Raw genomic sequence first — 27,283 nt, 5'->3', positions numbered from 1 at the left:
AGTGAACCAGATGGGTTTTACAACAATTGGCAATGGTTTCATGGTCATCATTGGACTTTTAATTCCAGATTTTTTTTTAAAAATTGAATTCAAATTTCACTGTGGGACTTGAACTGGGGTCCCCAGAGCATCACCATGGGCCCCTGGATTACTAGTCCAGTGACACTACCACTGGTGTAGCTATAAAATGATGTGAGGATGCGTGGTGGAGGAAGAAATAAAGAAAATAGATCCTCGTCTATTATGAAGAGCTTTTTGTAGTTACCCCAGTGTCAGAGGTGACTTGCCTTTTTCAGTATCACAAGTGAGCTATGAACAATTTTGCAGTTAGGTTGGAAGGGAGAAAAAAAAAGCATGAAAAAGGAAATGTGGTCATTTTAAAGTAAAAGAGAATAGACGTAACTTGAATATTTTTATTCCAGTACACTGATTTTGTCATACAATTTTATTGAGCATATAGGAACAGCAGTATGAAATGTGTCTTTGCTGGCAGAAGAATCTATCACAAGTTCCAAACACCAGCAAAAGACTACTGTACATGTAAAATAATTCTATTCACCTTCCATCATGAATCTATTCTAAATATTCTAGTTTCACCTTAAAAGTAATTTACAGAATTAGATTTTCTTTTAATATAATTAAATGTATATCATGCGGATTTTAACTGGATCAATTCTAAATTAGTGCAGAGTTGTTGACAATTTACGACCTATATAAATAGATACCTTCTAAAAAGAACTGCAGCATTTTTGTACCAAATGTAAAAAGGAATTCTACAGAATTGTTTGCATGAGAAAAAGACTAGCATGTTCCCCATGTCCTGAACCACATATATCCCCTCATTCCTGTACTATACATATCCCCCTCCCTAATAAATTTCTGTGGAATGTAATCTTAATTGGTAAAAAAAAAGTGGTAAAATTTCTAATTCCTCATCTGATCTCAGATCCCAAAGAAACTCACTTAATTCAGTCCTTTTATCTTACCTTTCAGAATATATTATTTGTACAGGTGTAAAATATTATAAATTGCTGCTTTTTTAGTCTAGCAATTTCTTACACTAGAAGTAATGCATTTTGTAGAAAATAGTGTCTGAAAACATTAAAAAAGATAAACTGAGACAGTAAGATCTACTGCATCATGTATAAATGAAATACTCATGCTTTTGGTTGTACAAAATACCAGAAACTAGTCAGTAAGAATCGGAAAAAAATAATTCATATATATATATAATATAATCTAAACCTCCTAGCTATGATAGCCTTAGGTTCCTATCTTTGCACATAATTCAATTCATATATTCTAGTTTACCATACATTAAAGGTATTCAAACATTATAAACATGCATACAAGACAGAGCAATACCTTTCAAATCACAGACATCCCAGTAGATCATAGGATTATCAAAACCAGTGCACCAAATATATGCAGTCACAAGGAGACTAAAAAGTTAACATTTTGCATAATTTCAACAGTTTGTGGTGAAAATTAGCTATTTAAAAAAAAATCCAAGTTCCACAAGTTGCAGCCCATGGTTTTGGATCAGCGATGAGTATGGTCATTTTGTGAATATTTCTTCCCATGTTCATAGTTTATCACTGAAAGGCAAAATTTAATAAAGTAAAACAGTCACAAATCAAATTTCAAAACACCAAACCATTTCTATTTTATAAATTATTTTGGTATGATAATGAGTCAAATATCATTGTCATCAATTTAAACTCAAGGAAAATTCAAGAAAGATTTTAGATTTCTATTTTGGGGAGTTGTTGAGCAGCTGTAAGTAATTTTCCCACATTAGACTTCAAGTGTCGGCAATCACTTCAAGATTAGATACACAGTCAGGATCACACTATTTATACAAACCTCAGACCGTTACCTCGAGCTGCATTAATGTGATTTTTTTCCATCTCCTACATCATTTTCTAGCCTTTGAGTGAGACTGCTAATTTAATCCTACAATATGGAGTGTGTACACAGAATAATGAGTAAATGTTTAAATATTTTATATTATGAATAAAATTTGTATCGGACTTTTGTACATAGATATAACAAAGGTATAGAATTATATGTTGCTGAGAGTGTCAGTTTGCACGATGGGCAGATAATTCTGTTCATTGCAGCAAATATGTGAAAGTTGATCAGTCAGAAGGCAGGTTGAGGTATAATGCGCAAGTAGTATATTGCTATTTTAAAAATGATGGAATTGTGTGTTTACACAGTTGGATGTATGAAGGGTAGATGTTATGGGTCACAATGAATCATGTCAGTGGTGAGCAGGTACTACGCAAAGATGGAAAGAGGAAGAAACAAGTGGAGATGATGATGATGAGAGGTTGATTATAGCAGCAGAAAATTCTGTTCCAGGCCTACAGCTGGGAACATGCAAGATGCCAGCTTAGGGTTAACAGAGATTCCAAAAATGTAAACACTGCTCCACGGGGATTCAGGTCAATGTAACTGTAAAGCACACACCACCTAACTTGGGGAAAGAAAAAACTGCATTAGTACTTTTCACAGCCCCGGTTCATCCCACAGAACCTTGCAACTAATGAAGCAAACTATGAGCTGGGTGGTTTCAATGTAAGTTTTAAGTATGATGAAAATACCATGACTAGAGGAGGTAATTATTTGTTACTAAACAGGAAGTGCACGTGTGAAGATTTTAATATCCTGTGATGCCACTCATGGTGAGCCAAAGTTTATCCTATTTTATAGCTGGTATTATCAATTTGTAATGAGCAAAGTGCTGCAGAATGTGCAAGCTATACACAAAATGTTCGTGTACATTGCTAATGGATCTCTGTGACATTGCACACAAGAAGCCAAACCAAATGAAGTCTTATGCTCAAGCAGAAAATAAGGGCATGTAGAATCCCCCATTATGAAGCCATAATTGTGTTTATTTATGTCCACACTTAAAATAGAAACTGCCTATGCAAACTTGTCATGCTGTAATGATATCCACCTACTAGTGGCAGCAAGGCAATACCTCCACTGAGAATGTAATTACAGGGTGACATATTTGGATAGTTGGCTTCCATCAACATGGAGACAGGAATTTTAAAAATGGGGGGAAAGTTGACTGAAAGTATGTGAAGACACCACAAGTGTATGATTATGCTCAATGCAGCAGCAGATTTTCGACTGGTACAGTAAAAAGTGATATTCCAAGGTTAAGGTAGTGAATTGAAAGACAATCAAGGCAATCAGTGGATCAGCATATGCAAAGTTTGGCTGCAATGCAAATTCAGATAACTTCAAAGAATAATGTGGTAAAGGAATCCAGCTACACGTGGGCACGTGTATAAAAAGGACACCAGATTCATTGCAGGTTGGAAATGATCCAAAGTGTGATAAGCCTTTCAGAAGAGTGAAAGAATTGGTGAGACACAAACATAACATAGGATTGCTTACAGGTCTGACCAGGGTTGAATAACACTAATTCTATAAAGAAAGATAAAAATTCATATTAGAGAAATGCCTTGAAGTCAATCATTTTTCTTCTGTTTGGTTATTCCATAATCTGTATGATAAATCCCTATCTAAATGTTATAATTAATTTTCCATAGATTATCCCACAAAGGGTGCAAATATTTAGTACAATCAACATCTTTCCTTTAGGCTGAGGACATCCCCATTAGGATTTGACGGAAAACAAATATCACCAGCCACTTAGAGACTTGGTAAAGATATTATAATTCTGGCTATCGCGGAACTCTAATTTTGTCCACAGCAAGATGGAGTTCCCATCCAAAGACAGACTAATTTCCTCATGATCCAAACTATAGATCCTTATACGTGGCATGGAAGGGAGCAGCATGACACAGAATTAACAATATATTATTTTGCACAGGGTTACTTTGCACTGGAGGTTATACATCCTGCTCACCACACATCTATCTCAATTGGGAAACACCATGCTGTTAATCTGCATAATTCAGGCTACAGCTAGTGGTCAAATTTATTTGCACAACTAATTATGCAGAAGCAAAATGTTTACAGAAATGCATTTATACATACATTCCAACAACCTACCATGTTAGTAAGCTATTCAACCACAGGGACCACCACAACTGAGCCCATTCCTATTTTTACCCAACATGCACATATGTAAATCTTTAGCTGGTGTTGCTATATAGCAAGGAGTGGGAACCTTGGACAATCTTCCCCTTCCTATCCTGCAGTGAGGTCAAACACCAGGCCCAACCACTAGCTTGATGGAGATGAATTAATCCAGCAAAGACTAGAAGTCAAATCTAGCAATTAGATCAATATTGCTCAAGATTTGAATTTAAAGCAAGTAATTTTCCTCATTTTTATCCAAATTATTTGTCAAACCTTACCTATCTAACTGGCTGATGATCTCCTGCACCCTTCCAACCAGTTTTTCATATTCAATGGGGCTGCTCCCGATGATATTGTGGAGTTTGGCCATGTATGTATCAAGTGTTCCTTCTGTTGGTGTTTCTCCAGTGCCTAGTTACAGAAAGAAGTGAGAGAGTATTGGATCTGATAGCCTGGAGATGAAAACAGGAACAAACAGATTTGGGCAGAAATCCCAATCATTCCCCGATGACATAGAAGAGACTCGTATTGCTTATTTGAAAAAAAAAAATCCATATTTACTACCAAATAGTAGAAAAGAAATTACATAAATCCACAACATTGTTGATGAAATTAAATCTGAATGATAGTGCTACAATTTCTGGACATGTTAAAATCAAGTGAAAATAACTTGAGCAGAAAAACAAATCAAATATTTTACAATGTGAGCAATACACACCCTTGGACTTTACTAAAATTCTAATGAATATCAAATCACCGAAAGATACAATCGGCTACTTAATAAGATCCTGGGTTGGGTAACGATGTTACTGTGATACATTTCTTTTTAGACTTTGAGGAGAGTTGATCGGAGTCTTTGAAATAATAAAAAGAGAGGCTAAACTGGCCATCTGGACAGACAGACAATTTGAATTAAATAGGATAGGGAGAGCCAAGAGCTTTGCATGTAAGTTATGCTGGCATAGAATTAGAGGTTAGGTTTTTTTTGTTAGAGGGTCATCAATCTTTGGAACATATTGCTAGGTCATGCAGTGAATGTAGATTCGCTGCAAGCATTCAAAAGTGAGCTGAATGCTGGCTGTGGCAGACAGTGTATAAAAGGTAGTTGGTAATACTGACTGATATGCCTCACGGTCAGTGATCTCCTGGAACTCTTTCTTCATTGCCTTCCGGCTGGGGGTTGGTGGTGTGGGGTGGGGAGGGGAAAAGGTTTCCCAGATTTTTAATTTCCTTAACTTGACCCAGGGATGTTGATTAATTTTTGATTAAATCTTTTTCTTTGCCTCTCCCAGAAAATTAAAGTGGTTGCTGTTGGGGGAGTGATAGGGTTCATGATGCTCAATTACACCTTGATCATATGGGTCAGGGTCAACAGATGAAGTGAGCTTTCATGCTCCCATATGTAATGTAGCCTCCTAATCTCAACCACCTCCATACATGAGTCATTATCAGTAGAATCTTGTAATCACGCACGCAATGGAAAATAACACTCTAGTGTTGAGGCAAAGCTGTTTCATTTTCAAAAGTTACTCATTAGCTGTTTTATAAAATATGAAAAACGGGTAGTTGCTATGAGATATTCATTTCCACTGCAGATTCAACTTTCTAAACTCAATAAAAGCAATTACAGGAAAGTTATCAAGCTATTTAAACAATGGAAATAAATATCACAGGACATAGCAGGTCACATCTACAAGAGGCAAGAAACTTTACCTGGTTATGCTACAATATTGTTTATACAGCAGACATTGTAATGATTTTATTATACTGGAGTTCAATTTCCAAACTAGTGGTATTTTTGTTCAATGGCAAAAAAAAAATTAGTGAAGCAGAGCCCAAATGTCAATAGTATTGTCTAAAAACACCATATATTTCTGCTTAAATGACTGACAAAAAAAAAGTTACTTCTGGACAAAGGAGCACTATCATGTGATGCACAGCAGGAGGATGTGGGTTACCAGCTTTCACTCCAGCCACATCATAGTAGAAAGGAGAGGCAGGTACTTCCCTAAAGAAAGAAGAGAAAACTGAGGGTCGGTGCTGACCAAGTTGAGCCCATACACCTTTGAAAGAGAGTCAGAATGAGTCTGTAAAAATGGGTCACTTATTCTCCCTTCACTTGGAATACGACTATGGTTAAGTACGGAAGAAAATAGCTTACAAGGACTGTTTCATACAACCTCCCCACAGATTAATACAATACTATGGTGGAACAGCCTATCTTGGGAGCACTAGATCCTCAGAACATAGGACTTAGGAGCAGGAGTTGGCCATTTGGCCCTTTTGAGCCTGCTCCACCACTTAATAAGATCATGGCTGTGGTCTCAACTCCAATTTCCTGTCTGCCCCCCCAAAACCCTTGTCTATTAAAAATCTATCCAACTCAGCCTTGAAAGAGTTCAATAACCCAGCTTCCACTGCTTTCTGGAGAAAAGAATTCCACAGACCAAAACCCTTGGAGAAAAAATTTCAGGGAAAATTTAACAGAAAAAACCCCCCACAAAAGTGCACTATGAACTACACCAGTTATTCGAATATCCCAAAAACTATACCTGCACAAAATAGGATAAATATTTTAATTACAATTTTCTTTTAAACAATTTCCTATTCTCACCTGGAATGGGAATAGAAGCAAAGCTAGCAGTCAGGGCCTGACGTACAGCCTGTAGCTGATGTTGCAGTGTCAGTGTTTGTCTCTCTTCCAGTGCCAACTCCTGCTCTAATTTCTCTTTGGCATTATTCATACTCTCTATGTGTTTCTGTAAGATAACATTCTGCTCTTCAAATTCCACATTTGACTTCCTTAATTTTCGCAGTTCTGATTCACGAGCTTAAAAGAAAAACAAAAACAACTTACATCTCAGTGTTGGTAAGAAAAGAAGTGATAAGTTCATCATAGTAAGAATATTATTTCCTCAACATTTTGCCTAGATAGAACAGAGTATATTCATTTAAAACGCTTGACTTATATTCTGTTCACCGAAGATTAATGCACTGCAGGAACACAAACTTAAATTAGTCTTAAATTAGCGTGATCAGTCCCTTGTCAGAGCAATCAAGGGTGGATGTTATTTCTTCTAGACCCTGATGAGATTTTGCTGTTTGAAGAAATCAGCAAAATACAAAACCAAAGCATATCACATACATTCAACCCAAAAATAGACCTACCATACAGATACCAATGTTTGGAAGCAAACATGCTCCAGGGTCGCCTGTTTGGTCCAAAATTACTCTAATGGCTGGCAAAGTAGCTAGTTTATGCTGCTCTATGAGATCTATAAACATATATATAACAAGCACACATTTAGGAAAAAATTACTTGTTACTCAGGCAACACACCTTCTCAGTCACCAACATAAAAGGTATCATACAACTGCATACAGTACCCGATGAACATCCTACCTTTAAGGTTTTACAGCCTCACCTCTGCCAGCTGTTCTAGAGACAAGCCGAGGGGACTGGTGAAATCGGGTACCAGTTCATTTTTTTCATGCAAAGTAATTCAAAGTATTTCTATATGTTTTGCTTCCTCATGAGGGTGGACCACATACATACAGCTCTTTCAAATGTAACTTCGCTAGTTACCACTTCACGTCAAAATAATTAAAACTTTCAGCTGAAATAAGGGGCCAGTAAAATACTAAAATAATCAAAGTGAACTGCTAAGTAACTCTCATGGGCCCTGGCATCTTGTATTGCCTTATCAGCTGGATCACTTACTATCTTTACTTAAAGTTGCTGAGAAAAAACTGTTTTGTTTCCCTAATTTGTCACTCTCCTGAATTGGGGAGCTGAATTCTGCATTCCACTGGTCCCAGAGGCCATTCAGTAGTTCAATAAATTGGTCATTTATTTTACTCATTAGTACTGCAACGTTTTGGCATGTTACTTGACTGTGGGGAAACACAATCCTGTCCTCATCCATTAAAAACAAATTGGGAATTTTTTTTGCAAAGATTTACTTTTCACTAACGTCCATTTATATTCTCTGACTTTATACTGTTGGGAATAAATGATTCTAGTGAAACACTGATTAATATTAATAAAATTTTAAGGGTAATGCTTAAATAATTTTTTGAATACTTCAATGTTTTGCATAATTACCTTATTTAATAGATTAATGTTCATCATTGATGCCAAGTTTTTAGTGGCCCTTTCTAGCAAGAGTGGGAACTGACAATTTTTGTGTTCTCTTCCCAAAAGATACTGTAACATCTCATCACCACGCTGGAGACTAGCCAACTAGATCAGACACGAACCCTGAGATCACCTTGGTCTGTATGCCTCAGCACAGTATCTATCCAGGGAACTAATTTTTGATTTCCAGAAAAGGCAAACAGCATGAAAATCATAGTAACAGAATACCTTTGGTCTGGTCAAGGAACTCTTCTGTAAAAATTGGGGTGTCAAACATGGAAATCCTGTCTGGTGAATCATCAGTGGCCTGAATTACAAAAGATAAGACACATGAAACACTGGCCAAATTCATTGAATTCTTTGAAGATTTAACAGAAAGAGCAGACATTGCAGGAGAAGTGTTTATCTAGATTTTCAAATGGCTCCAATAAAAAATACTATATAATAGACTGATGAATAAAGGTTAAAGTCAGAGTCGGAGAACAAGAGGCAGAATGGATAGCCGGATGAAAGACATAAAACAGAAAGTAGGGGTAAAAGATAGCTATTCAGAGTGGCAGAGATGGAAATTGGGGCCCCATCAGGATCAGTGCTGGAACTAATCATGTTCACAACTTCTCAATGTTTTAGGGCTTGGAATAAAAACACAATCTCTAAACTTGCAGACAACACCAAATTGGGAGAGGTAATCAACGATGAAGAGGGCTGCAAAAATCATAAGACGATATTAATAAACTTGCAAAATAGGCATTTCATTGGCAAATTAATTTCAACATCGATAAGTCTGAGGTATTACATTTTGGTAAGAAAATAAGGTCATATTATTTAGAAAATAAGAATCTAAAGGGTATAAAAGGAGCAAAGGGATCTGGAAGTGCAAATACGCAAATTACTAAAATAGAGATTAACAAGACCAGCAGTTGGGTTTATTTCCAGAGGGAAATATGCTAAACTTCTATCAATCTTGGTTCGAGGGTTATGCTGATAGATTGTATAAGCAAGGATGGGAGGTAGCTAGAGTGGAGCATAAATGCCAGTATGAACTAGACGAACCGAATGGCCAGTATGAACACTGAGATTCTATGCAATTTCTAGACAACTCTGATATTTCATTAATAATTTACATCACTCTATAATACTGAAGAGAACATCATTCTACTATGTCGATATGTGTCATTTAGTTTAAATTAGGATTTTATGTAAAAATATCAGTAAAAGTTAACGACGTTTCTAACTTTTTAAAATTTATTCTTGGGATATGGGTGTCGCTGGCAAGGCTAGCATTTATTGGCCATCTTAGCTGCCAAGGTTGTGGTGGTGGGCCACCTTCTTGAACCACTGCAGTCCAAGTGGTGTACTGGTTTGATTCTCGCAATGGCTTTCTAGGCCAATTCAGAGGGCATTTAAGAATTGAATATATGCCAGGGTGGGCAAGAGCAGGTTTCCTTGGCCTAAAAAGGCATTAGTGAACCAGCTGCAATTTTACCAAATTCCATTAGCTTAATGATCACTTCTTTTATAAGAAATTGGTGTCAGACTTTTTCTAAAATTTGAATTCAAATTCTCAAACTGTCATAGTATGATTATTAGACCAGGCCTCCAGATTACAGGAAAAATAAATACATTCTAGAACAATGGCCAAATCTTCAGGTCCCCAGATGGTCATACCCTGGACGTATCCTGGAGGATGCGGTACGAGACCTTAGAAGTCCCAGCACAAGGACTCCACTGAAGTTGCCCAGGCAATTTCAACTGCCAAAGGACAATTCCCCAGGACCCTCCGAGATTGTCTCCAACTCCGAATTAAGAGTTGGAGGCTTCGGATCGTTCAGACACACTTACCCAGATTGTTTACCAGGAAATATTAGAGACTGAAGGAAAAAAAAACAAATCTAACCCCTATACAGCTGACACCCCCAACCCCTCCTTGACCTCCCGACCCCACCTAACCTCACCACCCTGCCCACTCTGCCACCCTCCCCAGTGGCATTCCAGCACCCTGCTATCCTACCCAATTACCTCACCCACTCATTCACTAACACAGTAAAAAGCTATTTAAATGCCACAAAGCTTTCCAGTGAGTTAGTGAATGAAAACTTACCAGATTACAACAGCTAGTGCCATAAAAAGGGGGTGTGGCTTAGCTTTCCCAACAATCCTGCAAAGGAGGGCTCCCAGAACGGATACGCTCGGCATTTCTGAGGAGGTCTGGTTCAGAAGTCCAGGCCAGAAATGCGGAGTTCCAACTTAGTGTAAAAAAGTAGGAGTAGAGTGACAATCTGATGGTGAATGCCAATCCTCAGAAGATTCGGCTCATTGTTTTAATTTTCCAGTAATTCATCAGTATGAAGTTAGAAGTCGTGAATCCATTCACTATTGTATCTGTAGGACAGCTAGGCCAGGAGAGATAAACTCATTCCAGTATCTTTAAGAAATGAGCAAGAAGTTAAGAATTTGGCCAAAATTGCAGGGTTTTTCCTGTGTACAAGGTGGCTGTCAATTTAAACCCAAATTCTTAGGTCTCAGTCTTTATAAACAGGAGATGCAAAGACCATTGCAGTCATAGGAATCAGTAAGGATGTTACCCAAAGAATCCAATCATCAAATCTAAACCATATTCATGGATAGTTATAAACAAATTTAATAGTTTTATCCATGTGGAAAGGAAGCTTTACTTGTGGCATGAGCGAGTTCAGATAAATTGTGCAGGTTACGAACAGTCTATTGAAAATTTAAATTTGATGATCTGAACAACCTTTTCTCTTTTCATGCTTCACATTTTTAAAGCTAATGTAAGCAATTGTAAATAGGACTATGATTTTTTTTTAAAAAATTCAGTCTGGGGCCTCTGAAAAGTTGCATCTGGACGGGGGGGTGGGGTGGCTGGTGCAGAAAAAGTTGATTCATTCAACATTGTGAAGTATTAATAATAAACACAGAAAGTACTGGAAAAACTCAGGTCTGGCAGTACCTGTGGAGAGAGAAACTGAGTTAATGTTTCGAGTCTAATATGACTCTTCTCTGGAACTGAAGAACTGACTTTGGTTCTGAAGAAGAGTCATAGTGGACTCAAAACATTAACTCTGTTTCTCTCTCCACAGATGCTGCCAGACCTGTTGAATTTTTTTAGCACTTTGTTTTTATTTCAGATTTCCAGCATCCATAGTATTTTGTTTTTATTATAGTGAAGTATCACCTGCCATGCTAATGGCCTTTATTAAACAAAAAAATAATTTTAAAATGACAAAATATTTGCATCACATTATAAGATGTTCCTTACAGAATGAATGGAGTAATGCATTATGTATCTTCCATTCTATTTGGACAGTACAGTTATAAAAACTTAAACAGTTTTGTAATGTTTTTATTAATATTTTTACAGCTCACCTTAGGGACTGGTCCATTAACTCCTGGCCATAATTCTTCTAAAATTATGAAGTAAAAGATGTTAGTTTTTTAAAAATACTAAAACCTCTATAACAACTTGCATTGACACAGCACCTTTGCAGTGTCAAAGTTCATCACAGGGACGACCAAACAAAATTTGATTCCGAACCACAAGATATTAGGTCAGCTGACCAAAAGCTTGGTCAAAAAGGTAATGCATAAAAAAAAGAGAAAAAACAGAGAGAATTAAAATTCTACAGCTTAAGATCTAGACACCCAAGGCACAGCGACTAATGGTGGAAATGTTTAAAATCAGGAATGCACTAGATGCCAGGTTTGGAGAAAAGCAGAGATCTGAGAATTGCTGAGCTGGAGGGGTTACAGATTCTTAATAAGGATGAGAATTTTTAAATCAAGGTGTTGCCAGCCCAGGAGTCAACATAGGTCAGTTAGCACAGGGGTAATGGACCAACTGGAATTGGTGCAAGTTAGGATAGGGGCAGTAGAGTTTTGGATGAGTACAAGCTTATGGAGGATAAAGTATAAAAGCCATAGCAATCAATGCAAAGAAAATTCCACATCAAGCATCACAGCTCATCAACCTACATCAACTTATACATTTATCTCCTTCACTCTTAACTCCTCAGTTCACACAACTGTCCCACTGTCAGACCTGAACTTAGCATGAGGCTCTTTTCTAGCTAATCATTACTTCTGTCACTGTAGACTCTTTTAGCCAATATTGTTACAAATAATCTTTAGTGTGACATTTTCCTATCACCAACACCTCACCAGTGTACCAATGGCACTTGCAATATAGTCCATTCAGCTTTTGCAGAAAATAGTTAATACTGAAGTTAATCTAAAAGCTATCCAGAAATGTTTTATTGTGCCTCACTCCCTGTAGTCTACTCCAGGAAGATCATACAGGGCAAAGATCCTGTTCTCCATAACTAAGTACCTCAAAAATTCCTTTTCCTCAAAACTCCACCCACTTCAACACTAAACGTGAAGAGCTCATGGATTTCTTCATCTCCAAGAGGCCATCCATGCAGTTACTTCTGTTGCTATGTTTGCTTCCGCTCCATGCCCCAACCTTCCAATAGTCTCCCTTCACCATAACCCTGATCCTCCTAGTCTTCTTCCAGCTCATCTCTTCCATGAGTTTTACCTCCTGCTCCCATTCAGCTTGATGACTCAACTACCTGCCCCCTTAACCCCCACCCAGTGCCAATGCTTATTGGCACCATAAATTTCTAAATAGTTCCCTTTCCTCAGGCACTCTATCATTCCGTTGCAAAAATCATGGTCATCACCCACACCCTCTTTAAAAGATAACTCACCCTTAATCCATCCATTCTTTTGAACTACTGCCAGCTCCAACCTCCATTTCCTTTATAAGATACTTTAATATATTATCACCTCCCAGCTCAAAGCCCATCTCTCCCCAAACTACTGAGTTTCAATACTTCAATCTGGCAACTGCCATAGCCAAATCTCAAATTATATTCTCAGGTGACTGTGATTGCAATGAGTTTCCTGTCCATCTCCTCTCCATGTTTGATATGGTTGACGATGCAAGTAAAACAATGCTCCTCCTCAGCACCAATTGTAAAACGGAGGAGGGAGAATAGAGATTATATGTTAATAGTGCATGGAAAAATGAGAATATTCTCCCTTTACAAGATTTCAAAGTATTCTCATGTACTGCATTTTCCCAAATTTACAACAAATAAATGTGGACCAGGACAAGGTGAAAGGATTTCATATAATGTGACAGTGCAAAAACTTAATTTTGTGCAACAGTTAAAATCTGACAACAGCAGGAAGTCTACACTGCTCATCCTGCTGGAGCAGAATATTGTGAGAAGGCATCCGTTAAAAGAAATGGCAGAAATTATAATCTTAAATATTGATAAAACTTACTCTCGTACAGCAAGGGCACTAAAAAGTGAGGGGGAGCAAGAAAGATGTTAGGTATGTTTCAGCAATGATGACTGGTGGCACTGGACTCCAATCCAGGGTCCTACCTTTCTTTAGTTTCTTCTCCTGGATTTTTTGTGTACTCAGTTTATAGGCCTCAGTTTGCTGAAATTCTTTAAGTTCCTTTAGGTACTGTTGCTTGTCCTTTTCTGCTTCATCCAAATAACGCTAAATAATAGGATTAAAAAAAAATCTGAATTTTCAACTGTGGGGCAAATAGCAGGCAGTGACAAAATGAGTATTAAACTTATGCCTGCATGTCATTCATTCCAATCTTATTCAACTTAATAAGTAGCACTAGGCTTTCACAAGGTTGAAACTCTCTTGTGAGAGCTGAAATTGTGGAAGAAAATGACTGAAAAAACAAGGCCATAGGCTACATATATTAATACAAAGGGCCCTGTTCTTTGCAGACAGAAAGAACATGTAGACACATTGTTTCTGTTTCAGCTAAACAAAATAAGTGACAGCCATTAGCTGGTTCATTCCTCAGGGAAATGCCTTGACCAGAGTCAAGCTGCCTGCTTTAAATTTCAAACAATGCTTGGCAGCTAACTGTCAGTCACCATCAACCAGTGCATTCTCCAATGACAACACCTCTACCAGAGTCCACTTGCCAACCAATCAGCACTCTCTTTTCACACAGTATAAATTGTTGATCCCTCTACATTTGGTATTCTTGTGAATTGTCCTGCTGAGTGCAAGATGAAAAATTTTGACAAAAAGATCTTTTCTCCCCAGCAATAATCAATTGTGAATTGTGCAAAATGTCATAATTCCCATTTCTTTTTAAACACTTTCACAATCGCTAGATTTTGAATCTAAATAAATTTTAAAAAAATTAAGTCACATTGTTTTCATTCATTTTCAATAGACCAACCAGCCCACAACTTCTTCAAAATATATTTGAACAATCACGTACCCACAATATCCAAATTCACAGAGATATTTAGTTTCCTTCAAACCCCTTTTCCCAAGACACTTTTGTGATGCGTGCCTAGTACTTGGTAGTAAGAACAGTTGTTTCTTGATTAACAGTACATTTAAGAAAACAATTGAAACATTTCCTGTCACTAGTCTACATGGATGAAATATATTCTCAAACGCTCCATGCAAGAATTATAGTAAATGAAAAAAACTCATCAATTTCCATTATAAATGATTTAAGTATGTTTATACATAGCACTTTTATTTTTCTTAGAGACATAGGTATTATTGGGATATGTACATACATACACTAGTTATCTAGGACAGAAAATCAGCTACTGAAGTGGGAATGTGCAGTGCAAGAGATGGTTTACTGCTCTTAGGGATCAAGACTGGAAATCACTGATGAACTATTTACTGTTGGCCCTGCTCTGCAGAGTGGTCATTCCAGGATCACTCTGTGCTGCAAGTGAAAGCTTTACACATAAATCAGAAACTCTGCTCATAGCGATGGCCGATCCCTGAATAAAAAGCAGCATTAGGTACCACCTTCTGCAAGGATGAGCAGTGAGGAACATATTAAAAAAGCAGAGTGTCTTGGGAAAAGGGGTTTGAAGGAAACAGAATACCTCAGAGCTTGGATATTGTGGGTAAGTGATTGTGCAAGTAAATTTTGTAGAAGTCACGGCCTGGTTGGTCTGTTGAAAATGGTTTAAAAAAATTAAGTATATTTGTTTTAGATTCAAAATCTAGCAATTATCAATAAAAATTCCTATTTCATTTTAAACACTATGAAATTTTGCACAATTCACAATTCCCTGTGGCTGTAGTTATTTTCTACCACAGTTTTTTAAAAATTCATTACTGGGGTGTAAGCATTGCTGACAAGGCCAGTATTTAATGCACATCCCTAATTTGCTTGGGAAAATGATGGTGAGCTACCTTCTTGAAGAACTATAGTCAGTGTGGTGTAGGTGTTTCTGCAGTGCCACCAGGAAGGAAGTTCCTTCATTGTAATGTCCTTTAGGGAAGGAAATCTGCCATCCTTACTTGGTCTGGCCTACATGCGACTCCAGACCCAGAGCAACGTGGTTGACTCTTAAACGCCCTCTGAAATGACCAAACAAGCTACCCAGCTGTATCAAACCACTAAAAAGTCTCAAAGGAATGAAACCAGATGGACCACCCGGCATTGACCTAGGCACTGGAAACAACAACGGCAAACTCAGGCCTGTCGACCTTGCAAAATCCTTCTTACTAACATCTGGGGGTTTGTGCCGAAATTGGGAGAGCTATCTCATGGACAACAGCCTGACATCATCACTCACAGAATCATACCTTACAGACAATGTCCCAGACACCACCATCCCTGGGTATATCCTGTCCCAATGGTAGGACCAGCAGAGGTGGCAGTACAGTGGTTTACAGTCGGGAGGGAGTTGCCCTAGGAGTCCTCAACATCAACTTCAAACCCCATGACGTCGCATAGCATCTGGTCAAACATGGGCAAGGAAACTTCCTGCTGATTACCACGTTCCCGCCCACCCCCCTCCCCCAAACTGATGAATCTGTACCAACTCTTGGAGGAAGCACTGAGGGTGGCAAGGGCGCAGAAATTACTCTGGGTGGGGGACCTTAATGCCCATTCACCAGGAGTGGCTCAGTAGCCCCACTACTGATCGAACTCATCAAGTCCTAAAGGACACAACTGCTAGACTAAGTCTGCGGCAGTTGGTGAGAGAATCAACAAGACAGTGTCGGTAGGAGTGACCACCACACAGTCATTGTGGAGACGAAGTCCTGTCTTCACATTAAGGATACCCTCCATCGTGTTGTGTGGCACTACCACCGTGCTAAATGGGGTACATTTCGAACAGATCTAGCAACTCAAGACTGGACATCCATGAGGCACTGTGGGCCATCTGCAGCAGAACTGCACTCAACTGCAATTTGTAAACTCATGGCCCAGCATATCCCACACTCTACCATTGCCACCAAGCCGGGGATCAACCCTGGTTTAATGAAGAGTGCAGGAGGGCATGCCTGAAGCAGCACCAGGCATGCCTAACAAGGAGGTGCCAACCTGGTGAAGCTATAACACAGGACTACTTGCTTGCCAAACGGCATAATGATGGGGGAGCCCAGCATGTCAGTGCAAAAGATAAGGCTGAAGCACATGCTACAATCTTCAGCCAGAAATGCTCAGTGGATGATCCATCTGTGTCTCCTCCAGAGGTCCCCTGCATCACAGATGTCAAGTCTTCTGCCAATTTGATTCACTCCATGTGATATCAAGAAACCGCTGAAGGCACTGGACACTGCAAAGGCTATGGGCTCTGACAATACTCCGGCAACTGTATTGAAGACTTGTGCTCCAGAACTTGCCGCACCCCTAACCAAACTGTTCCAGTGCAGCTACAACACTGATATCTACTCAACAACGTGGAAAATTGCCCAGGTATGTCCTGTACACAAAAAGCAGGACAAATTCAACCTGGCCAATTACCCCCTCATCAGTCTACTCTCCATCATAAGTAAATTGATGGAAGGGGTCATCAACAGTGCTATCAAGTGGCATTTGTGTAGCAATAACTTGCTCACTGGTGCTCAGTTTGGGTTCAGTCAGGGTCACTCTGCTCCTGACCTCATTACAGCCTTGGTTCAAACATGGACAAAAGAGCTGAACTCCCGAGGTGAGGTGAAGAGTGACTGCAGTTGACCGAGTGTGGCAATCAAGGAGCCCTAGCGAAACTGGAGTCAATGGGAATCAGGGGGAAAACTGTCTGCTGGTTGGAGTCATACCTAGCACAAAGGAAGATTGTTGTAGATTTTGGAGGTCAGTCATCTCTGTTCCAGGACAACGCTGCAGGAGTTCCTCAGGGTAGTGTCCTAGGCCCAACCATCTTCATCTGCTTCATCAATGACCTTCCCTCCATCATCAGGTCAGAAGTGGGAATGTTCGCTGCTGACTGCACAATGTTCAGCATCATTCACGGCTCCTCAGATACTGAAGCAGTCCATGTCCAAATGCAGCAAGACCTGGACAATATCCAGGCTTGGGCTGACAAGTGGCAAGTAACAGTCGTGCCACACAAGTGCCAGGCAATGACCATCTCCAACAAGGGAGAATCTAACCATCGCCCCATGACATTCAATGGCATTACTATTGCTGAATCCCCCACCATCAACATCCTGTGGGTTACCATTGACCAGAAACAACCGGACTAGCCATATAAATACTGTGGCTACAAGAGGTCAGAGTGTAGGAATCCTGCGGCGAGTAACTCACCACCTGACTCCCAAAGGCCTGTCCACCATCTACAAGACACAAGTCAGGAGTGTGATGGAATACTCCCCACTTGCCCGGATGAGCGCAGCTCAAACAACACTCAAGAAGCTCAACATCATCCAGGACAAAGCAGCCTGCTTGATTGGCACTCCATCCACAAACATTCACATCTTCTACAACTGACACACAGTGGCAGCAGTGTGTACCATCTATAAGATGCACTGCAGAAACTCACTAAGGCTCCTTAGACACCACCTTCTAAACCTCCGGCCACTACCATGTAAAAGGACAAGGGCAGCAAATATATGGAACACCACCGCCTGGAAGTTCCCCTCCAAGCCAATCACCATCCTGACTTGGAAATATATCGCTGTTCCTTCACTGTCACTGGGTCAAAATTCTGGACCTCCCTCTCTAACAGCACTGTGGGTGTACCCACACCACATGGACTGCAGCAGTTCAAGAAGGCAGCTCACCGCCACCTTCTCTAGGGCAATTAGAGATGGGCAATAAATGCTGGCCTAGCCAGCAAAGCCCACATCTCTTGAATGATTAAAAAAAAATTGTTGCCGAGTCAAAATCCTGTAAGGGATTAGGATGGTGTGTGACTTGCAAGAGGTGGTTTTCTGCTGCCCCTGCCTTTCTAGATGGTATAGGTCACAGGTTTGGGAGGTACTGTTAAAGAAATCTGGGCAGGCTGCTGCACTGCATCACAGATAGTGCACACTCCAGCCACGGTACACCAGTGGCGGATGGGGTGCCAATTAAGTGGCTGATTTGTCCTGACTGGTATCAAGCATTTTGAGTGTTATTGGAACTGCACTCATCCAAGCAAGTGGGGAGTATTCCATCACACTCTTGCCTTGTAGATGGTGGACAGGCTTTGGAGAGTCAGGTGAGTCAGTTGCCACAGAATTCCCAGCCTCTGACTTGCTTTTGTAGTCAGTGTAGCTGGTCCAGTTAAGTTTCTGGTCAATGACAACACTCATGGTGTTGATGGTAGGGGGCAAGGAGGGATTCGTTGATAGTAATGCCATTGAGAGTTAATGGGAGGTGGTTAGCCTCACTCGTTAGAGATGGCCATTGCCTGGCACTTGTGTGACGCAAACGTTACTTACCACTTAGCAATCCAAGCCTGAATGTTGCCAGAGTCTTGCTGCATGTGGCACAGACTACTTCATTACCTGAGGAGTTGCAAATGGAAATTAACAATGGATAATCATCAGAGAATATCCCCATTTCTGACCTATCAACGGATTATATCAAGTCACTTTTGCTCAATACTTCAGAAACTTTTGAACCTTCTCTTGCCCTATCCCCAACAGCTGAAGAACAGCAGAGTACAAGCAAGTATTTTTCTACCTACATTAATGGAAAATACACAAGTAACAACACACACCTGTTTTTCTAAAGCAGGAAGTTTGCTCCATTCATTTCCAAGCATGCGTGTGATTTCTGGGAAAGGCAGATCTGGGTGTTGCATACGAATTTGCTCTCGACGCTCATTAAGAAATCGGACATACCCAGTCACAGGTGCTTTGGGACCATTGGGTAAAACTTTCTTCCTTTTCTTTCCTTTTGGCCAGCCTCGCTTTTTCACTACACGTTGCTGTAAAGCAAAGACAAGCAAGCAGGTGTACCGTTAAAATAAAAATCGACAACAATAGTGAATAAGAATTCAATCCAGAATCACTGTGCTGTACCTCCAGTTAGAACATGAGGAGAAAAGGCTTGTCAAGACTTGCCTTCATGCACTACCCTCTGCCAATACTAGTAACGCAAACAATTTTTGAAATATATGGTACAAACTAACAGGCTAATTTACATAAATTTGATTTCAAGAATTAAAACCCAAGCCTATAGTCATTAATAATACTGGCACAATTATGGGCATGCATCTAATTAACTTGCCACATTGATGGATTGAAGTTCTACCTTAAGATTACAGGTTAAAAGGTTTTGTCGCAGATATTAAGCAATGAAGGCCACCTGTACTGAACTAGAAAATTTGGGGACAAGGTGTGTGGAGACACCATGTAAACTTCAATTGGCCCGAATCCCATTTTGAGATTTTTTTTGGCCTTTGGCAATTTTAAAATTAATAACAATTGTTAAAATTAACAATAATTGTCACCTAAATAGATTTATCCAACAATAATTGACATCCTCCAACACCGATGAACAACAGATGGTGATACCATTAATTGTACCAACAATCCTCTATTAAGCCTGAGCAGATTGAGTTCAGCAAATTAGAATTGTATATCTTCAAACTCTGCGCATTAATCTTTCACTTTGCCTAGTCACACCTCTTAATAAAACGGAAATTACTCACCAATTAATCTAAAACTGCAAAATATGTTTTGCATTGCAGCTGGCTGCTAAGGCTATTACAATCTTTAGTAATTAGTAGATCTCCAATGTGCTCCTTACAGATAAAAGCTTTTAAAAATGATGTACTCAGCAAGAAAGTGAAGGCACAAAATGATCCATAGGAAGGACCAGATGACAAGAAGGTATGTTGTAGACTCCCATTCAGCATGGTTAGAGAACTTTTCTTGTTTTTGGTTTCTCTCTTCCCTTATTTTCCTTCCCTCTCCCAAAATCATCATCATCTGGCTCCCTGCATCACAATGCTCAGTGTGGGGGTGGGATTCTATTTCAGTGTGTAGGGTGTATCAGACTGAGGGAGGAAGGAGAAGGGGGGGAAAAAAAGGCAACGTTACTTCAGTGACTGTAAAGTGTGTTGAGTACATTTGTGGTTTCTGTTGATAATTTTTTATTTAAAAAAAGGGCATATAGTAGGGCAGGTGCCAAATGGGTACCGAACAGCCACAGTGGCTATGGCCTGTAAATTTGAGCTTTGTTCAGTCACTGAACAGAAATTGCATTAGATAGGATTATGGTTTCAATTAGTTAAACTTGCAGATTGATGGTACACTGGTCTCTCGTTCTTGTGTATACTAGTGTCAAATGGGAAACACAAGGACACTACATCATAATATAAATGCGTCATATGCATTTTATACAGACAAAATTTTGACAGACTGAATTAAAGGCTTTAAAGTTCAAACACAACATAAATCATTTTCTTACCTCTTCCTCACCATTATTTGCACCCCCAGCTGTATTTTTGTCAGATTGCTTGTGAGGTGATTGACTTTTGGAGTTCTCAATGGCTTCTTGTTTAATAACAGTCTGCAACACTCCATTTTGATTAAAAGCTTTAGAAACAAGGCTCCTGTATATATGATAAATGTACATTTTGTTTTAAACCATAGTTCCATCTATGCATGTATATGGAACAGAGGAGTTATCACATCATCATGCAATCTAAATGCTAATTTTCAGAAATCTAATTACGCTTGTTCTGCACAAATTCTGGTGGTGATTAGTTTGTGAAAGCATGATTTAGAAAACTAGAATTTGATTAAGGGTTAGATGCATAAAGTATTCAGGTCAGTATAAGAGTTTATTTTCCATACAAATAAGGGCACATGCAAAAACTTTGAATTTTTGTCTGCAAAGTTTAGCCCTTCCCAGTTGGTCATCCTCTGAGAAAGTACTCCCCATTCTACCAAACACAATACGCGGAGTAAATAAAGAAAATAGCTTTTTTTAAAAAAAATAACTTTACAAATTGCAATAATGAATCAGAATGGCAGCTTCTTCAATAAAACTTTCATTCACCCTGAACTTGCCATCCCTCTAACTCTGGCCTTTTATGCAGCCCTAATTCCTGCCTTCAGTCACCTACGTGGAACAATTTTACTCAATCCCTCTATTGCTCCACTTCCCTCTCTTCCTTTAACATTCTCCTTAAAACTAACATCTTCAATACAGCTTTCATTCACCTCTCCCAGTATCTCCTCTTTTGATCAGCAGGCATTTTGTAATTATGCATTTTGAAGTTTTTGGGATGTTTCTCTATATTAAAGGCAACATAAATGCAGCTCATGTAGTTGAGAAAAAGAACATAGAAGTTTTTTAAAAATTGCTAATTTAAGTATTTTCAAAAATACTTTGTATCACTTTTGCTAAAAAATTCAAAGAACAAGATTTGGATTTATATATTTTATAACATAATTAACATAATAAAAGGTCCTAAGCATTGTCAAACAAATTCTGACTCTAAGACACAAGGAAATAATATGGCAGATTACCAAAAATGGTCAAAGTAGTAGTTTTGGAAAGAAATACAGATTTAGAAAGAGAATTCCAGAGTTTAGGGCCTTGGCAGCTGAAGGCACATCCACCAATGGTGGAGATTAAAATCAGGAATGCTTAAGAGGTCAGAACAGGCTCAGCACAGGGATCCATGGAAGTGGTAAAACTGGGGGAGATCAGAGATGGGCAGGAGCGAGGCCATGGAAGGATTTGAAAACAAAGATAAGAATTTTAAAATTGATGTGTAGCTTAGCCAAAGGCCAATGTAGGTTAAGAGATGGGTAAGTGGGGTTTACTGAGAGTTAGGCCATAGGGAACAGAATTTTGAATAACCTCAAGTTTGTGGAAATTAGAATTAGGGAAATAAGCCAGCAGCACAGTGGAAGGGTCAAGTCTAAATGTAACAAAAACACAGACTAGCATTCCGAAACCAAACGAGCTGAGGCAAGGACTGAGGCAGGCAATGTTACTGAGGTGATTTTAGAGATGGTGAGGATGTGTGGTAGGATGCTCATCTTCAAGTCAAATATGACACAAAAGTTGTGAACAGTTTGGTTCAACCTCAGACATTTACCAGGGAGAGGGATGGAGTCAGTCACAAGGGAAGAGAGTTTGTGATGGGCGCTGAATACCATGGCTTGTGTCTGCTCAATGTTTAGTTGGAGAAAATTTCTGCTCACCCAGTGCTGGATGTCAGGCAAGCAATCTGACAGTTTAAAGACAGTGGTGGGGTCAAGCGAAGTGAAGGCAAGTTACAGCTGGAAACTTGTACTGTTTTCAGATGATGCCACAGAGGGGCAGCATGTAGATGACAAATAGGAGGGGAGCATGGATAGATCCTTGGAGGACCCTGGAAGGAAAGGACAGGAGTGCTTAGAGGAGCCATTGCAGGTAATTCTGGGGTTGTGACTAGATAGATAAAATGCAATCAAGGTGCCACCCAGCCTGACAATCATGGAGAGATGTTGGAGCAGAATTTCATGTTCAACCATGTTAAAGACTGCAGCCAGCTCAAGATGGACAAGGAGGGAATGTTTATCTCTGTCATAGCCAACTAGACGTCATCTGCGGCTTTGGTAAGAACTGTTTTAGTACTATGGCAGAAAGCTGATTGGAGGCATTTGGACTTCTGAGAAAGATGGGCATGATTTGGAAGACAATAACACATTTCAGTGAGTTGAAAGGAAAGGAAGGTGGGAGATGGCGTAGTTTGCAAGGACTGAAGGATCAACAGGCTTTTTTGAGAGGGGTAATGATGGCAGATTTGAAGGAGTACCTGAGGAGAGAGAACGGTTAATAATGTCAGCTGACACAGCAGGGAAGTGAAATTGGATGGTTAAGTAAATAATCTACTTACCCAGCCATAACTACAGATTCTTTATTATTTTGCGACATCGTAATAGGAGAATCTATGACAATTTTAAAAATTTACATATTAAAACAAGCCTACATATTAGTGCTCTTACAATCAGTAATAAGAAATAAGTAATTGGACATATGCCATTTTTGCCCTCTTCAATTCCATTTTAATATTCTTAATGTGAAAATTGTTGTCGACATGACATCTTTTACGTTAATTTTATGAACATGGTGATCCAAAGTGCATAAAAAAGCTGAGGCTGGTGACCAGTAGCACTTACCACATAAAAGGTTGCTAAAGATTCAGTGACCAGAAGCAAAGAGCAAATGGGAGTGGCTTATAGAGACTGGATCAGCTCCATATCACAGGGCAGCCTTCCTGCAGACATAGATGACAGGAAAAGAATAGTACTGGCTGAAAAGAAAAGGTAACTCAAACCACCATAATGAAATCTGACTACTGGAAATCATGAATAATAATTTTGTAAAATGAACAGTGCATAAGAATCACCACTAACTTGGTTATTTTTGACATTGTGCCATTTGCTTTCGAAATTTAAATGAAAAGAAATTATGATCTAGAATCATGCTGCTATACTTCCTGATTTGAAACTACTAACTATAATTAGATCTTTGCTAATTTTAAAATTACTTCAGAAATTAAATAAACTAGGTTGCTTGCTGCCAAAATCAGACTGGTGGACAGTTTAAGACTAATTGCTTTCTCTCTTGACTTTTACCTTATTATTCTTCTATTTTTCTGTGTAAAATATTTGAATTTCAACATATTACAGGAAACCTCCAACACGGTTCATGCTGTTAATATTGAGAAAAAAATTGGAGAAAAGAGCAAGATGGATGGCAACTGGTCAGTTAGAGTTCAAGTGTTAAAATTAAATGAAGTCCTTATTTTAGTTTAGGGATAATATTACAGAGCTGAAGTTGCCCCTGACATTCAAGTAGCTTTATTTACTGGTGTAATAAGTGGCTTTTCGGTGTCACTATGTGCAAGCTAAATGTTTAGGTGACCAATCTGCCCAAAGGAAAGAACTCCCTGGCCCAGAGGTAAAGCCTGCCAACTGTTGTCTGGTCAATATTTTGTGCTTAGAGTAATTGATCTAAAAATTACAAGCAGACTAAACAGGATACACAGCAGGACTTGAAGCTCCACTCAAATTAAATTACACTGTGCTATAAATAATATGGCCCACAATAATAAATATTAAAAACTTAGTGCAAGTAAGCACAAACACTGAACAGGCAGAAATTTAGTTTTCACCAAATTGGTCAGCTTTGCACAATAAAGGCAGTGGCGGGCGGTCTCGCCTGCCAACTGGAGTGCAGCATGAGCCCCGTAACGCCTCTTTTAGGGAAGTCCTGCCATATTAAGTGCCACCCAGTCACTTCACTGGACAACGCTGACCTGCCCCAGGATCAAGGATCAAGGATCCTGGAGTGGATGTCCTGCGTGCCAAGAGCAGCTCCAATGGCAACATCACCGGGGAGGCGTGGTTACTGCCAGGGTGATACTCACCTGGTCTAGTATCATCGTTGGACCTCCAGGCCACAGGCAAGTGATGGGAGGTGGGTCGGTCACAGTTTGAGGACTGTGGTGCGTCATAGGGGTGTGGGAAAGTGGGGAGGGGGTCAGCAGCAAGGGCAGTGTGTGGTGATCAGCAGGCAGTCCCTTTCTGATGCCACTGAGTGCCTTTGAACAAAGTACCCTGCCTCGGAGCCTGCAAGCAACCCCACACGGATTTGCTGGTCATGTCCCCCCGTATGACGAGACCCGCATCTGTCACTGGGTTAATCCCAGCATTGGCAGAATGAGGCCCTTAAATGAGCATTAATTGCCCACTTAAGGTCTTAATTGGAAACAGGGCAGGAAGGTCAACCAATGGATGTTCCCGTCACAGCCTTAAACGTGGAGGCAGTGTCCCCACCTACCACCTTCCCGCCTGATTACATGCCACTCTGCCAATTTGCCAAGAGGGAGGGCATAAAATCCAGCCTAAGGTTCTAAATCAGTTTAATTGTTAAAAGAATCATTCACTGTCAAATCTTCGAATGTAAAACTGCTTTAAAATAATTTCCAATACATAAGCAATTTCAAATAAAATCAAAATTCGGAATCATGATAAAATGATATAGCACAGAAGAATTTGTTTGACTCACTGAGTGTGTGCCAGTTCTTTGATGGAGCTATTCAATTAGTCCAACATTTTCCCCATAGTCCAGCAATATTTCCTCTTTTGAGTATTTCTCCAATTCCTTTTTGGAAGTTACCAATGAACCTGATATTTTTATTACAAAAAAACCTTAAGGTTGCAAGAGCCCCTCCAGATTAATGGTTTAGCACAATAAATGTCTTCCTACAACAGTCCTTTCTCCACAACCACAACTGGCAAAAACAGGCAGTTCCTTGGTGTAAAAGGCACTGCCCTCGTCTATGCCTGTGTTACCTCTAGAACTGACTATTCCAATGATCTCCTAGCCAGCCTCCCATTTCTATCTTCCATAAACTTCATTTAAAACTCTATTGCCCACACCCTAACCTGCATCAAGGCCCATTCCCCTCATCGTCTTCATGCTCAATGACCTCAATGGCTCCCAGTCCGGCAAAACTTCAATTTTAAAATTCTCATCCTTTTTCAAATTCGTCGATGGCTCCATCCTTCCCCATCTCCATGACCGTCTCCAACCATACAGGTCTCCAAGTTCTCCAGATTCCTCCAATTCTGGCCACTTCAGCGCTCCAATTTTAATCACTCCAACAACCATCACCTGCCGAGGCCCTAAGCTCTGGAATTTGCTTCCTGAACCTCTCCATCTCTAATTTGCTTTCCTCTTTTAGAACACTAACTGTTTGAACAAGCTTAGGGTTCCATGCCCTAATTTCTTCTTACGTGGCTCGCTTCCGTGAGCCTCCATGGGAGTATTTTTAAAAAAAACTATGTTAAATGCACTACAGAAATGCAAGTTGTTGTTGTAACTCTTGCCATTGCACTCTGATTGTTCCTCAAGTTGTTGTTGTACTCTGCTATTGCACTCTGATTGTTCCGCAAGTTGTTGTTGTACTCTGCTATTGCGCTCTGATTGTTCCTCAAGTTGTTGTTGTACTCTGCTATTGCACTCTGATTGTTCCTCAAGTTGTTGTTGTACTCTGCTATTGCGCTCTGATTGTTCCTCAAGTTGTTGTTGTACTCTGCTATTGCGCTCTGATTGTTCCTCAAGTTGTTGTTGTACTCTGCTATTGCACTCGGATTGTTCCTCAAGCTCGCTCTCTCCTGCACGCATGCGCACTCGGAGAGACCCCTCCCCCCCTCTCACTGGCTGGGCCGTTAATTGTTTTTTCCTCAGCATCGTCCCCAAAGCCGCAGATTAGACCCGCAATTTTTAAACGTGAACTTTATATATAAAAAAATACAAAATAAATCGGAGATTTCCTAAATTGCAGGTTTCCTCCGCTCATTTTAGATCCAAACCGGCGGATTATAATCACCCTCCCTGACAGTTAAAACATTTAAAGACGTTATGAAAATAGACGTTATTTAAAATACCTTTTTTTTAAAAAAAATTTTTATCAATTTGTCGCCGTTAAGCCGAAATTGCAGATTTTTTTTTTCCTTTCTTTCAATAAAAACCCAATTACAATCTCCGGCCCCCTCAGCGATTTCTCTCTCCTCTTGTGTAAAGGAGGCTCCTCACAACCGACCCTGCTACCGGAAATCCCCGCCCACCTCTCGCTCATTGGATACGGTGGCGTTGAATATTTAAATATGGAAATTCGGGGCGGCTTTTCCTCGCTGTGATTGGCTAGGCGGCGTGTCAACTATAAACGTCACAAGCCATCCTGAGCAGGTTAGGGTGTACCTCGGGCCAATTGAAAGGTCTCATGCAAATCGCCCCGGGCCGTTGTCCCGCCCACACGCCTGCTGTGGCTTTTGTACTTTGGGCATTGCGGGG

General features: G+C 39.7%; 1 protein-coding gene across 2 annotated transcripts; it reads right to left on the bottom strand.

Moving 5' to 3' along the window:
• Positions 1–399: 399 nt before the first annotated feature.
• Positions 400–27,035, bottom strand: hmg20b (high mobility group 20B). 2 transcript variants are annotated; one of them, XM_078555873.1, is made up of 11 exons: positions 26,878–27,035; positions 23,599–23,696; positions 23,316–23,367; positions 20,888–21,032; positions 19,191–19,400; positions 13,623–13,743; positions 11,593–11,630; positions 8,434–8,512; positions 6,683–6,898; positions 4,347–4,479; positions 400–1,598 (listed from the first exon to the last, which is right to left on the bottom strand). In XM_078555873.1, exons 3-11 carry the CDS (start codon positions 23,351–23,353, stop codon positions 1,586–1,588), a joined length of 993 nt encoding a protein of 330 aa, XP_078411999.1. In that variant the 5' UTR covers positions 23,354–23,367; positions 23,599–23,696; positions 26,878–27,035; the 3' UTR covers positions 400–1,585. The 2 variants fall into 2 exon arrangements, with proteins under 2 accessions (XP_078411999.1, XP_078411998.1); XM_078555872.1 differs by lacking the exon at positions 26,878–27,035 and adding an exon at positions 25,493–25,611.
• Between the last annotated feature and the right edge of the window lie 248 nt (positions 27,036–27,283).

The sequence above is a fragment of the Cetorhinus maximus genome, chromosome 13 (genome assembly GCF_964194155.1).
Source record: "Cetorhinus maximus chromosome 13, sCetMax3.hap1.1, whole genome shotgun sequence".
NCBI classification, from domain to species: Eukaryota; Metazoa; Chordata; class Chondrichthyes; order Lamniformes; family Cetorhinidae; genus Cetorhinus; species Cetorhinus maximus.
Note: the sequence above shows the minus strand (reverse complement) of the source record. Positions and strands in the feature narration are given on the sequence as shown.

What these genes read in the sequence shown, in the direction of transcription:
- hmg20b (XM_078555873.1), bottom strand. Translation starts at nt 23,353, where the DNA reads ATGTCGCAAAATAATAAAGAATCTGTAGTTATGGCTGG. An exon ending in GAATCTGTAGTTATGGCTGG is followed by an intron (nt 21,033 to 23,315) that starts GTAAGTAGATTA and finishes TCATATATACAG; the next exon opens with GAGCCTTGTTTCTAAAGCTT. An exon ending in CAAATAATGGTGAGGAAGAG is followed by an intron (nt 19,401 to 20,887) that starts GTAAGAAAATGA and finishes TTTGCTTTACAG; the next exon opens with CAACGTGTAGTGAAAAAGCG.